At 33.7% G+C, this 15,942-nt stretch overlaps 1 protein-coding gene across 1 annotated transcript; it reads left to right on the forward strand.

Moving 5' to 3' along the window:
• The first annotated feature begins 13,945 nt into the window (after positions 1 to 13,945).
• Positions 13,946 to 15,004, forward strand: LOC129000674 (uncharacterized). Its single transcript, XM_054427636.1, has one exon. The coding sequence runs from the start codon at positions 13,946 to 13,948 to the stop codon at positions 15,002 to 15,004; it is 1,059 nt and encodes a 352-aa protein (XP_054283611.1).
• Positions 15,005 to 15,942: the final 938 nt, after the last annotated feature.

A 15,942-nucleotide genomic window follows, 5' to 3' on the forward strand; every position in this document is an offset into this window, starting at 1 on the left:
ACTTACTCTACAGTTCATTGGCACTATGATCCGTAGAGTAAGTGAACCCTCTTCAAAATATTAGATGGCTCACTTACTCTACGGCTCATTTAGCTACTCGTTGCGCGGTTTGCGTTCGTGAAACTTTAGGCGCTATGCCCGGATTCGACTGCTGCGACTGCCTACATAAGTGTATTGCATCACCTCAATTATTTATTAAAACGAAATAAATATGTATGCACAAGTAAATTTATTACATTTTTGGACTGAATACTTTAAAAATGGAGGGAGCATGACTTTTATGTTTAATTAAATTAAACGTTATAGAATAAAACATATTTTGACTAATATCAGGTTATATAATACACACTTGTATGATCCAGATACAGAGCTACAGACAAAACCTGTGGTCCGATTTAGATTAAATTTTGTATCTGGATTTATCCACGAGTCACTAATTTTTTAAGCACGGGTTGAGAAATAATGGCAAAAATTTATAAAAACAGTTCACCAGTTTAGAATATTTCTCAGTTACTGTGAGTTGCAAAAAAAGTGTATACAGAAGCATTTGTGTACACAGAAAATATAGAGGACTAGATGTATACAGAAGATATATTAAAATACAATACGCACACAACTATCAACGTTTACATATGTAAAATTAATGAATTTGTTGTATTGAGTATTTTTAACATTATGACGAAGCCTTAACAAAACATATTTTTTTTAAGGAGTTCTAGGGTGTTGAACTATATTGTATTTATCTTTTGTGGAGGATTCTGTCCACGATTTATGATTGCTAACAATTTAATACAAAGATTTAAGTCTCTGTACGTGAAGACTAAAAACACAAAACAAACTTTAAAGTGATAGAAAAGATTTGATCAGGAGCTGGCGTTTGATACCTTTTGGGAATAAATATAGCCTCTACTTCAAAGGTATACATGGTGAGGTAGCCTCTGGAAGTCCAATTTGGTTAGATGACCTATTGACGTTTTCTGAAGATGGACTTATTTTCAAGTCCGAAACTATAGTAGTGTAATACTGAAGAAGGATCACTTGACGAAGCCAGGTAACTTAAACCATTTAGCTTAAAGTTATACAAGTTGGTTTCACACCAACATTTCATGCACATATGAAATCTATATAATTAATACGCGAACACTAAGTTTGTCGGTTGAATCCTCCACCATTTCTTAACCGATTTTATCCACTGACGTCTCATTGGAAAGAGCGTGTTGCGTAGATTTGCAAACTGGCCTAATTTTTTTGAAAAAGTCCCTTGGCCTCTGCCACAGTGGCTTTTTAAGTTCCCATGTTATCCTTTCGAAGAACATAATATTGTTTACATCAGCTGTTTAATTTAATTGTGTTCTTTGTTTTTCAATTCAACGAAACACATTGGTTACATTAACTGATTTTGTGGAAATTAAATATCTATCTATATATTAATTACGAAAGCCGATTCTTTGCGTCAAAATTGTGGGCGACTGGGTAGTCGTAGAACGACGGGAGAGGGTTCAAATTAAAGGTCTCGATCCCGGAAAAATAGTGAAATTCCCCAAATTTTAACACAAAATTTGATAAAACCTTTGACTTAGTCAATAATATAACGTAAAATGTTCTCCATAAGAATATCATTAGAAGCCATTTGTCTGTTGATTTTTGTTTACCTCAATACAGCTTATCGTGATTCATCTAAGCCAGTAAGCAATATTACATTTGGATTTAACTCATTTGCCAGTAAATTCTGCAATGTACTGTATACTATATAAAACCAGGGATGACGTTACCTACAATTGAGACTTTTGTCGTTATGTCTTAGAATGTTGAAATTAATTTTACTGTGCAATTTGCAAATTTGTGTATTTGTATGTAAATTAGCCAAGCGCATGAAATTTAGTAGAATCGTGGGAGATGGTTAAAATCAAAGTAAATGGAAGTAGAATGGCTGAAACATTTAAGATTTGGTTTCTTTAAACATATGTTCACGAAGTTTACAAAATTATTTTACTTTGATTACATTTCTTCACATTAGTAGGTTATTGTTGTGCTGAAGGAATGTTTAACATGAAATAGCCCCATTGACTAAATAATCAACGATGCAAGATTAGTTAGAAAACTTCTGTTTTGTTTTTATTTCAAAACATATGTTGAAAATTTATTCAAAACTTTTGTTTTAAATTTCATAACATTTAATTTGACACGTAATTGTAGTGTTTAATCTATGATTTTATCGAGTGGAATAACCTTAACAGTTACTCTAGAGAATAACCTGGGAATAAAATTTGAAAAAGGTTTGTACAGGCAATACATATATTCCTTTCATTAATTACTATAACAAATTCCAATGGGCGGAAAAATAAAATTGTTTGGAGTAGATTTTAACCAGGTATCTACTGTCTGTTGCTCCAAGGAAAAAAGGTTAAAATAATATAGCCCAACATGCATTGTATATATATACAATCTATATAGATAGTAAAGATAGAATCTATAACAGTAAACCCTGGAGGTAGTTTCCGATTCTTTATGTTTCACTAACCAAAAATATGTACCTATATTAATGCTGATGAATTTGTTTTCTTGATTGGTTTCATTAACATGATAATGGAACCCTAACCAATGGCAAGTAATCAGTCGATGATTCGCTTTTTTAACTGTAGGCTAAATAAATACTAAAAACGGTAAAATGTTTTCAAACAAAATTTACATCCATTGAATGAAAAATAATATACTATTAACATGACTATAGCTGATATGGGAGTGAAAATTTAAAAACGTACGTTTTCATGTCCCTGGCCTTTTACTTCGTAGATACTGGATTTGTAGTTTATTATTATGTGTTTTAATATTTTTTGGGACGGGGGCAACATGTTACACACATTTATTTAGTTTTAAATAGGTTCTAGGTATTTTTTTCGTATTTTTAAAGTCTCGAAATTCACGACCATGACGTGTCCCTAGGGTACATTTTCCAACTTTCACGCTGTTTTAGACTAATTATTCATGCCGAAATATATAAAGTCATATTTTTATGTTATCAATGGTTATTAAACTTACAAAAAAGGAGTATATTATAATTTTATTGTCATTGCAGACTGACTACCATGACAAAATAAGTCTGTCCCTCGATTTGGCGTCACGACCATTTGGGAAAATTTTTCAACTTTGGAGCACGACAGTGGCAAGCCTGGCGTCGATGGAGTCAGTTGGTTTTAGAGACTAGTTCGGGGTGTACGTCAGGATTGTAGTGCCGGTCGTTTTGAGTTGAAAGGAGGAATTACAAGATTAATAAAGGAAAGATTGTGTTTTTTGTAATTTTGGTGTGTCCATGACCGTACGTAGTCATTCGATGAAGTAGACATGGTGTTAATTTTTGTTTATAAGAGATTTCAATTGCTAGATCAACCTAGAAGTCCACTTTGTATCCTCGAACATGAGGTGCAGGGCTACCGCCAGAACAGAGCCAAATAACACGTAATTTCACGACCAAAGTTTCACGACCATCGCGGTTTTTTTCACGGCCAATCCAGCCTTATGGATTATAGTGAGTTTGGTCGTGACAATAACTTTAATATAATTGTAAATTGAACAGTTTAGTTCAATTGAAACACATAGTTTTATTATAACTAACAGTATAATTGAAGGATTGTTTGGAAAGATTTAGATTATTCCAGACAATTCACGACCGTACCGCTTGTCCCTGACCATCACGTTTATGATTTCTATCATAAAAATTTCAAAAATTAAAATATCATCATATTTCAATGTTTTATACACAAAAGAAGCACACCTCTATACAAACATAACGATTTTTTGGGTCTCAGGTAAGTTTTTTCGGAGTTATACAAACTTAAAAAGATTTTATTGACTTTTTTCTATTTTATGAGTTTTTTTAAATTTCTTTCTAGAAAGACCAAATATACCAAAAGCTCAGTGACCTTTTTACTGTATAATGGTCATAAAAGTAAATTAGTTTATAGCAAAACATAGTTATAAAAATAATATTAACTATTTTTAATATTCATTTAAACGTCCGTTATGGTCGTGACAGGATTTTGTGTTTTTCTACTAAAGATGCTCTTTAAAAAGAAAACTACCAAAGATATTGCGTTACCATGGACATTTTATGAAACTTAAAATGTTAATGAAATAAAAATAATAATAAAAGTTTTGAAAAAAGGGGAAAAAATTTGCAAAATGCTTTTCCTGAAAACGTACGTTTTTAAATTTTCACTCATGGCTTAGCTGTCGGCTATCTGTACATTGCATCATAACATCAGACAGCGCTGTGTTATTAACTTAAAAATTATAACGGATTAGCAAATAAATACTTTACTATGGTCTTAACAAACTATGAACCCATTGAACGTTTAAATTGGCCTATTTTAAAGAGTGTATAAAATCAACCACAGCTTTAGGAGGAATACCACCACATAAGCTGACACAGAGAGAAGTTTATATTTTATGTTGATCAGAAACGAAACTATAATCAACTATAACTATCAACTATAACTTATAGGGCAGCCTTTACACTAATTCAGTTGTGCCTTTACAAAAGGAGTAGAGCTATAATATTAGAAATAATAACTGGGCCAGGGTACTAATATGAGTACATGTAGTATTGTAGCACTGTATCGATTCTGACACATAGATAATTTTATTCTGAGTTTGTTTAAATATTACAATAGTTTGTTTTACATTTGAGCTTTTTAGGGACTTATGTCCCTACAAGCCACTAGTTTATCAATATAAAGCCCAAAGTACACATGAACTTTTGTGAAAACTACAAGTCATACCCCCATAAACCATATACTTAAAATGTTCGTCATGACGAGAAAACTAGCGCAAAACTATCCATTATTTCATAAACTGCCCTTAAAGGTCGTAATTGCTTTCCAAGGAAACATAGGAAAGTCATAGAACGCCACCAAGTAGCAGAAATCGAGATTTTTAAAAATATTATCGTTATCATCCTATATAAAAGAAGAACACCTACAATATGAAGATTATCCCACAAACAATGAACAAGGATGTTATCGGAAGTGCTACTATTTTGTTGGAAACACGGACTTAACTTTATGATGATTTGCAAAGGAAACCCCTCTAAGGCTGAATTAAACTGGTACGGCAAGGACATTATATATGTTTTCATAAAAGTCAAGTGATTTTAAAATAATATGACTACATCCAAGAAACCTTATTAAAACTTGCATTGAAGGATTCGCATTATTCACATTCAAGGGAAACAAAAACCCATCTGAACAACAGTAGGCCTTACAATTCTGCATATTTTCAGGTAAATATAACTTACGTTGTAACAGTAACTAGCCAAATTAATGCCAATTGAGGCAAATAAAATTGTGACAGAGAGGTTATGCAGAAAATCAGGCAGTTCTTAAGTACCTATTGTAAACAAAATTGTATCTCTATAAAAAAAATACTGAAATTTGTACTGGTGACAATGGGTAGTACCATGCTGACTACGTTATCATTGACGAAGATCAACATGGACTACCTAATGTGGCTATAAGTGGGAAATATTTGTAGAATACACTAAAAACCAGATCAGCTTTTGAAAAATGGTAAAATATTTACAAGAAATGTTTAGGCTATTATATGGAAATGTTAGGTACGTTCCATCTATGAGTTTAGTCTTTTAAACTCATCGGAAATTATTACTTTTATTCGTTTTTAAATAAGTTAATAATTGTTTTTAAATAACTACTTTACTTCTTTGCAATTGCTTGATTTAGAGCAACATGTACACTAGTCGTTAATTATACTAGCACATTTTTGACGTGAGATAATAGCACGTTTGAAAAACAATGCTAATGACATCAATACACACAGTAGGAATTTATTCGATAAGAAAACTCCTTAAACGATCTATTTTTAGCCTTTAAATACTACCCTGTGTACGCCACTATCTGCCCTGTATTTTGCTCATTTTCTTTACGCTGCCTCTACCCTAATCACTAATTCAACTGAACAAAGGAAAAATATGTGTGTTATAACATTTTGGATCTATGGTATTGCGTTTTAAACCATAATAAAAGCTAAAATACCATTTAAGAGTGTTACTGAGAGAAAGTCACGTGACCCTGTAATTTTTCTACCTTTTTTCTATCCCACCAACACATCTTACGCTAGTTCTAGCCCGTAATAGTTGAACACAATATTTCAGGCAAGTCCTAGATCGTACTAAGAAATAATGTACAGACAAAACTCTAATTTTATTTATATAGAAGATGTCTCGTGTTCACATAATCTCTCAGTGAACTGATAATTTGTCACTTAGTAATGCTATCATCCTTCATTTAAATATTGATATCAGTAAACCAAACTATGAACAACGGTTTTTATATGTAATTGTTTTGGCAGAGCTTTGCTACTGCTAAAAAAAAGAAGTTTCCCTACTTATATTTATTTCAAACTAATTAATAAAACAAATAATAAATAAACATGCCTTTATTTATCAAGCCGTTCTCTCAAATTAGTTGAGACAAAGTTTGACATTAAACATTTCGAATCCTCCATGTTAAACTTGGTGTGTAATAATATCAAATGTTAATAAAAATATCTTATGGTACTCCTTATATACTGTATAATACGTGAAGGTGATTTCTACGAAACACCACTCCTCCGTTAATAATGGACGGATTTTTAAAAACGATGTGTCAAAATGAATCGACATCATTCAGTTAGTCTATATAACTTTAAGTACTCGGACTCCTTTTACCATCGGCACAGAAAACATACTACTATCTGATTGGACCGTTAATACCCTCTAACATTGAACCAAAGTATGCCCAACTTTATGTATACGACGTAAACACAGCTGTTACTTACAGAATGGGCCACAATCCGTGAAATGCGAACAACTGCAGATGCTTGATCTAAGTGAATCTATATATTAACTAGCTGTGTGCCCGTTCTACGCACGGGGATCTTATTGTAGTCAGTTGAAACCTTATTATTAAGAACAGAAGTTGGGTTTGCATATTTTCAGATATGCTGGCAGAACTATAAATAAACCTTCGCAAATACAGTATCTGACAGTTTCAAGCCAAAACAAATGCTTTTAAATTAAATTTAGTCTGGGTCGTGTTGGTCCATATGTTAAATCCAATGATTAAACTAAAAAATGCTTTATAGATCTATGAGGCATAGCCCTAATGTAGGCCTATAATTGAAAGTTACCTTCCACAATGATTAAAAGTATTTAAGGTACTACCTCAACCTCACAATTTAACACTTTATTCGGGTTGACATTTTTATTATAAAGGTGCTTTTGTCCTTTCCGTGAAACACTGAGAAATAAGGACATTAATGCGTTACCAACAGACATACACACAAAAATACAGAACTTAATTAGGGAATTTGCTACGTTTTAAGCATAACAAAGTACTTATACAATTAGTATCTGAAATCTTTGTTAATGTCATCAAATTTCATCATAACAATTTATATTTGCTTGGACCGATGATGACCCGAAATGACGGCTTACTATAATATGAAATGAAGTACTATATACGATTTAGATTGGTAATTTATAATACAAATTACCAAAATAGGCCACGAACTATTGATACATAAACAACGTAAAGCGTTTAAACAGTTCATGATGGTTTGCTGAATGAATGTTTTACTAAAATGCGTTAAGTTTTATCGTTTTCTTAGCATAAACTAACATTTTGGAATCAAGAAAGAAAAAGCAAAAATTGTACAGTTAAGACATCAATTAAATTGAATACGCCTGTAATAATAAATAAGGTGCAACACCAACGATAACTAATTTGTAAAGTACAGTGATGTGTTGGAACTTAAAAATGATTCTTGCTGCTACCAACAGTACCAACGGTTCTAAGGAATAGAACCGGTACCAAAAACCAACGTTCACAGTTGAAAACTATAGTAGGCCTACAGCAGACCAATTATATGACTTAATCAAGTCCCGAGGTTATTGATCTCTTAGTTTTGGATTGTCTCGTAAAACGTTTTAAAACGGCAATCAAAGTTATTTCCCATTAATTGCTTTATTTGTAAACAACTTTTAATGTAATTTATCGGTGTCAGTTTGAAAAAAAAAAACAACCTCATACAAACAACTTTTTGTTATTTAATAGATTACGTATCCTCTAAACAATGATTGGTAAAGGCTATCTATTAACATTAGAAGGAAATGTGACAAAAATCACACAACGTTGGGTTTTTGGACGTTTGTAATTTTATTTCTTAAGTAGGCCGTGTATTCTAGGGAAAAGTACCGGTATCAAGGATCGTCGTGGAAAAGGTTGTTATGAATAATTGGGTAGGCGTACGTACGTACCCAAGGGATGGGCTATGGGCCTATTGGCTGTATGGTCCAGCGATTGCATCACACGGTGAGTAGGTACTATTGACTATATATGTATAGTCAATGGTAGGAACAGAAAATAACACATTAGAAAAGCGAGCTTAGCATCATCCGTAAACCTCTGTTACAATCACCCACTGCAGTTGTGATTTTTTACTTTACACTTTACACAACCACCATTGAAGCGCCGTCAATGAGTGGAAACCATGTTTCTAAGCTATTGGCGACGATCATTATTAAATTGAAGTTTCCCAGCCGTATACAACACTGATTCAAGGTCTTCTTTCTGGTTATCAAAACTCAAGAACAATTTATACACAAAGAATCTCTGGTTCCTGAACTGGATGATGCATAGTTATTTAATTTCATTTACGGTTACACTATTACACTATATTATTGCATTTTCGATTAATTAAATCCGTTATGTAAGAAGTTTTTAATATCACTTCTCACTTGGTTGGGATTTGCATTCAAAACGTGATTGAAAAAGGTTGCGGTATTTGTAAACAACATTTGTAAACATATCAGTGACAGCTAGGAAAAATAATCTTGATCCGAACAGCTGTTCGTTATTTCATAGATGATTATGCAATAAAAATTGGACGAAAACTTGACATAAATCGCACAAAACTGCATTTTTGAACGTTTGTAATATTATTTACAAAGTAGTGAGGCCATATTTTAATGGCTAAAGACAATCTCGCCAATCCAGTGAATACATTAAAATGACTTGGATCTTGATAGGTACTCTCGTTTTCCAGGAGAAGATTGCGTAAAATGCCATCTTGAGTGTTACAGACAAAGGGAAAGACAGACAGACAGACAGACAGACAGACAGAAGACTCGTTTCTGCTTATTTAATGTATAAGACGTAAAATTAACCTAAAAATATATAATTCTGAGCAATGTACAGACAAAACTCTAATTTTATTTATATAGATAGGCAAGCAGAAATCTATATATAAAGCCAAAAGTACCCATGAACTTTTGAGAAAACTACAAGTCACACCCCCATAAACCATAAACTTAAAATGTTCGTCATGACGAGAAAAACCTTGCGCAAAACTATCCATTATTTCATAAATCACCCTTTAAGGTCGTAATTTCTTTCCAAAGGGAACTTTCCTTATACATAATGTTAAAAAAAACCTCAGCTGTCTTTATTTGTATGTTATTCTTTCAATGTATTTCCTTATTAAAATCAGGTGTAATTATTTGTTTGTATTTCTGTATTCTGTTTTGTTTATTCAAGTTTAACTTAACCAATCAATAATTTTATTAATACTTATGAATTAAAACGGGGTGGGTGAAGCCCGTGGGTAACAGCTAGTATGCTTTAAAACCTTTTTTCTCAGCTTATGTGCATCGCAGGGGAAATCTACGCATACTGTTAGAAAGATAGTTTCTTGTGGATGTGCAGAATGCCTTTATAAATTAAAATACAAAAATAAGCACAAAATTATAAGTGCTTCGCTCAATAATATAAATGGGGTATTTGCATTTTTGTGACGCTTAACATCACGCACACTGCGCCTCTGCGATGAAATCAAGCAGTAGTGAGTAGACAGACACAGCAAAAAACCGCCAACCGGGCGCTCGAAGGCTTGTACAATAGGAAACAATGCCATTGTTTGCGCTTCCGTTGGTAACGCAAATATTTAGAGCTCGATATACTAGGAGCAGCACACTACTATAGCAGGGTTTATTGAAATCGTATTGGTGGATCTTTTGCAGTTAAACACTTTACCTGCTCTGGTTTAAAAAAAATGCTAAATTTTTATAATTTTTTAGTAGTGATTTCTATATGTCCGCTATTTTACCAGTGTAAAGCAGATTAATCTATGATTTTATATAAGAAAAAATATCTGTTTATTGAGAAGGCACGTTCTAACTTCAAAGGGATGTATATCCGTTTTTGATTTTTCCTTCGTCTTGTCGCGTCAGTTCATATCGTACATATGTACTTCTGTGCAAATAAATAACCCTCTATCATAGTTTTGAGAAATTGGTTGTGGGGTTACTGTTAAAGCTAAAATTCATTGACATGGGGGATGTCAGTTAGTTGTCTCAGCCTTATACATAGGCTACATAAAGTTGTCAATTAATCTCTCTACGTAATGTTAGGGGCTTACTCGTTTATATGGTCATGTGGCTTCTTTTGCAACAAATGATGCAAATAAAATAGCAATGTGGCATTTCCAAAAAGCAAAATAAATACTGTAAATTGTTTGTTACGTAAATATTAATTTGTCTGTATACGTAACTAGCCAAATTAATGCCAATCTATCTATCAAATATGACAATATGTATAATTTTACACTACTTTTTAATGAAACAGTATGTATTTCTTGTAATTTCAAGCAATACATAATGGTAATTTGTAGGAAATTTTATTCTCTTTCAGAATATCACGCTCCACTTTGCTCGATTTCCTCGCCATTTCAAAGTTATTTGCAAAAACGTTAAGCAACCTCCAAATGTATAGTAGTGAGAAAATACTGAATTAAAGATGTTGTTCTTAAGCTTTGTACAATTAAATCTACAGTTCTATTGAACCGATTTTATTAATTAATATGTCATTGGATAGCCTAATTTGTGAATACACCGTATTTGCAAATAATTATGAAAGTACTGTTGAGGTTGCAAGCAAGATCGTTTGGATATAAATCGATGATAAAGAACTCAATTTTTTGAACAATTTGTGTTGGTCGTGATTTTGCTGTGTGCTTTAATGAAATGGGAGTGGTATTTCAATGAAGGTTCTTAGGTCAAAACAAATAGAATAACGTAGTTAGAATTAATTAAATATATTTAAAACTAAATTCCATATCCAAGATATAATGCAATTTATACTTTATGATTGAGCGATACAGTATCTTGAACTTAATTGATTAAAACTATCAATATCTCAAGTGAAAGCTTTTGAAGTATTTTAAGACATATAAAATAACTTAAATAAAAATAGAGTTACGTATCATTGATTGCAGATAGGTAATTATCGTTGATTCGTGATTCAGCAGTGTGCTTTAGGTAGTCCGATCTCAATAAACAATACAGTAGCTCAAATAAATCTGCGGTACGTCCTTAGTTGGCCAAAATTATGAAAATCGGTCGGGTAGAAGAGCTAACCCGACTCGGAAAAGAAAAACCAATTATTTTTATAGATGGTAATAATAATTGGTTTACCAGTATGTATAATCTAATCATACGAAACATGTGTTAATAATTCAACAGCTTATTGTTATCTAATTAATTTTTCTTTGATTAAATTTTCTACATTCTAAACATTCTAATGTTATGTGCTTAAACTGTACCATTAATATTAGTGAGTAAAGTGGTGTATGGATTTCATAACCATTATTTTACTAGAGACCGTTGTGTTTAACCATAACGGGCACTGTTGCTAGTAGATCTATAAAGCAGTTCCTTTGCTTCCTTCATTAGATAGATATAAAATATGGACTAACAAGATTGGGTAACATTTAATTGCGAAGCATTCGTTTTGGCTTGAAACTGTCAGATATTGTATTTGCGAAGGTTTATATGTATTCCTATACAGTAATAGTTTTCCCAGCATATCTGGAAAAGTGCACACTAAATATGGAAACCAACTCCTATTCTGAATTTAAGAAATTTCTACTAAGATTCCCGTACGTAGAATGGGCACCAGCTACCTAATTCCAAATCAAGTAATTATTATTTATAATTTAATTATCGTCTTCAAATTAAGTGATGGTTGCTCTTAAAATAATAAATTTAACATAAGCAAATCCATAGATCTATTACTTATTTAATACGCAAGCAGGTTTTTTGTGACAATTACTCCTCAGAAACTACTGAACCGATTGACATGTTTTTGGTGTCATTGGAAAGACCGTAACGTGAAGTTGTGCAGGAAACTTTCTTTTTAGGGAAATAATTAGAGAGTGAGGCCCTGGAGCCCTTTAAAGTTTCGTATTTCTCCATAAGATTAACATGGTAATAAACACAAAAAACCACCATGCTCATGTAGGGTGTGTTTTGTTGACATTGTTATGCAACTCCAACTGTTGTCAGAAATTAAAAGTGAGAAAAAGAAAATATGTGAATTGAAAACAGTCAATAAGTTTGCTAATTTAACAGTTTACTACAAACATTTACTGACTTTGTTGAAATGAAATATCTAGAGTCGATTTGCAAACTATGTAAACATAGGAAAGTCGTAAAACACCACCAAGGAGTAGAAATAGAAATAATTTTTTTTTCGTTTATAATCGTTATTATAGACAACCTAATGCGGCTATGAGTAAGTCTATTTGTAGAAAACTCTAAAAAACAAGATCATCTTTTGAAAAATGATAAGATATTTACAAGAAATGTTGATTATATCGACCTGTTATGTACATACTGTATTGAGTATTTCCATAATCTTTGAGTCGAATCTTTTAAAGTCATCAGAAATTATGAATGTTATTCGTTTTAAAATAACGTCTGTAATACTTAGCAATTGCTCGAATTCGAGCAAGAGGGACACTAGTACTTATTTAATACGCAAGCAGGATTTTTGTGACAATTACTCCTCCGAAACTACTGAACCGATTGACATGATTTTGGTCTCATTGGAAAGAGCGTATCGTGAAGTTGTGCAGGAGACTTTCATTTTAGGGGAATAATACCTTTTTATTGTTATCTTGCAAATACTGTCATGGCATCCACTTAACCCATAAGGCCCATGTTAAATTTCTAAAAGTTTAAATTCACATAGGGAAAACCCCCGTGGTCCGATTTGTTCCATTTCAGATTTATACCTTCCCGTGGTTGGGTACTATAACTGTGCTAAATTTCATGCAGATCGCTTCAGCCGTTCATGAGGAGTATTTGTAAAACTAAAGCAGGAGTGTAGTATAAGAGCTTCGCTCGCTTCGCTTCGCTCCGTTCAAAAAGGTAAACAAAAGTTGTAACATGTGTTTACAAATAAATCATCTAAACTAGCACATTGCAAAATAGAGAACAAAAGGGAAGAACAATCGGATTGATACCGTTGAGCATTATTTGCTACAAAATGTATAACCAATAAGGATTATGCACCATTGGCTTTTGATGTTACAAGTAGACATTTTTCATTTACGTGAACCAGACGTACAATTTACTTTGAATACTGCACATAGGGATTCCAAATTATGTGAACCAAATATATCATTGACTTTGGATAGGTACTGCAAGTAGACATTCCATTAACTTGAACCAGACGTGCCATTGACTTTAGATACTGCAAGTAGACATGTAATTTATGAGAACCAGATGAACCATCGACTTTAAATACTGCAAGTAGACATTTCATTTGCGTGAACCAAATGTGCCATTGACATTAGATACTTCAAGTAGACATTTAATTTATTAGAACCGGATAGACCATTGACTTCGGATACTGTAAGAAGACATCAACTTTACATATAACACATTTGGGTTCTGCAAGTAGACATTGAGTCGTTATCTAGCAGTCGATGAGGAAGGACCTCGTTATCAGTTAACCCACTCGCTCGCCCGGTCCTGCGTGCCTCGCTGCTTACCATTATACAGTACCTTTAGTACGGTAACATTCAACATTTGTAATAACGTATTTGGGACATGACGGAGTGTTGTAAGTGCAACGTTGAGTGCAACGAGAACTCGTCCGACGTAATATCGTGCGTGGAGTGCAGTGACGTGATGCACGTGCAGTGTGCGGGACCTGACCTGAAGAGGAAGACCCGTAACCGTCCGTTCAAGTGTGGCAAGTGTAATAAGGAGACAGCATCAATGTCAAGTGTAAGTGATACCGAAGATTCTACTGTCCTCAAAGCAATTAACAGCTTACACGCCAAGTTTAGTGACACCCTTGATCAGAAACTTTCTGGTTTAGAAGGGAAAATTAATGACTCGATTTGTGAAAAACTTGACGTAATCAATGAACGAATAAATACATGGCAAGAAACAATTACGTCATCGTTAAGTGGCCTAAAATCAGAAAACATCTTATTGAAACAAGAATGTGTGGATCTCAAATCACGTTGCGACGACCTGTCTAAACAAGTAGACTCAGTGACGGAGCAGCTACAAGACTTACAGCAGTACAGCCGGATTGACAACCTGGAGGTCGTAGGGGTGCCTTTAACCAAGAATGAAGACGTGTATGCCGTTCTAAAGGCAGTTGCTAACACCATCGGTACGCCCTGGAAGTATGAAGACATTTCAATAGCGCATCGGGTGCCTTCAACCCGCCAGAAACATCCTAATATCATCGTAAAGTTCACCCGCAGAACTTCCAGGATGACGTGGCTACTTGCGGCTAAAGAAATCGACCTAACCGCTAAAATGGTGCATCCGAGCTTTCCTGATACACCAATATTTATCAACGAACATCTCACAGGCCATGCCAAAGAAACTCTAAACTGCGCCAAAAAGCTCGTCAAGGAGAAGAAACTAGCGTATGCATGGGTCAAAGAAGGCAAGATCCTGGTGAGGAAGACGGCAGATGGGAAACCAGCACGTGTGAGGAGCCCCGAGGACGTCAAGGTGATAGCGGCTCAACCAGCGGCTCAGTCTACGGCTCAACCAACGGCTCAACCAACGGCCCAGCGACAGCTCAGCGGAGGTGTCAATCAGCGCGGCAACAGCGGCTCCAACACGGACAATGCTTCATCGTAATCATTATGCAGTTAATGGGTTGAATAATGCACTCAGCCTATAAGGTACATAGGTATTTTTAATTTGCTCTTTAGATTTTTATAATGTGTTTCATGGTTAGGTAAATTATTTTAAATTAACAAATATCATTCTTTCATGAGCTGTCAAGTAACTTGATGTCATATTTTAATAAGCTAAAGTAAAAATATTTGACCATAAATTGCAAACTTTTTCCCATTAAGAGTAATAACGTTCATTATATGATAAAATAATATTTGAAGCACCAATAATATTTATATAAAAATATAAATACCTTGGCGTAATTATTGATTATAAACTTTCATGGGCAGATCACGTATCATATCTAAATAATAAACTAAGAAAATATATCTATGCTTTTAACCAGTTACAGCAGATTTTGGAGTTTGAAGAAATCAGAATTGCATATTTTGCTTACGTGCAGTCCCTACTTGACGGAGGAATAATAGCCTGGGGCTGTGCATATGGTTATATTTTAAAGCCATTAATTATCACCCAAAAAGCGATAATAAAAGCAGCCTTAGGCAGGAATCGGCGCTACCCTTCGGATGCTCTCTTCAATGTAATGAACGTTCTTGACATCAGACAATTGTTTATTCGAACCATGACTATTTACATATTCAAACACTCGAATGACATTTTTGAAAGAGTAACACACGAATACAGAACCAGACATGCACTAGGTGGAGGAATTTATTTGCCGAGACTAAATAGAACTTACTCTACAACAAATTGCTACTATGTTGCTCACACTATCTACAACAATCTGCCCTACAACTTACGCGAAAACTATTTTGGACCACTGGTCAAATACAAAAAACAAATTACCCTATGGCTACAAAGCATTGGGAGATCAACTGCTCAAAATTTACTGATCTCAACCTACAGACAATGAACAACCTACAGGCAACAAATTTACA

Source organism: Macrosteles quadrilineatus, unplaced genomic scaffold, assembly GCF_028750875.1.
Source record: "Macrosteles quadrilineatus isolate MER2022 unplaced genomic scaffold, UCM_ALF_1.0 Scaffold_8__2_contigs__length_117827958, whole genome shotgun sequence".
In the NCBI taxonomy this organism is placed as follows: domain Eukaryota; kingdom Metazoa; phylum Arthropoda; class Insecta; order Hemiptera; family Cicadellidae; genus Macrosteles; species Macrosteles quadrilineatus.

Excerpts from the sequence above, each read along its gene's own strand:
- LOC129000674 (XM_054427636.1), top strand. The coding sequence starts at position 13,946 with ATGACGGAGTGTTGTAAGTGCAACGTTGAGTGCAACGAGAACTCGTCC.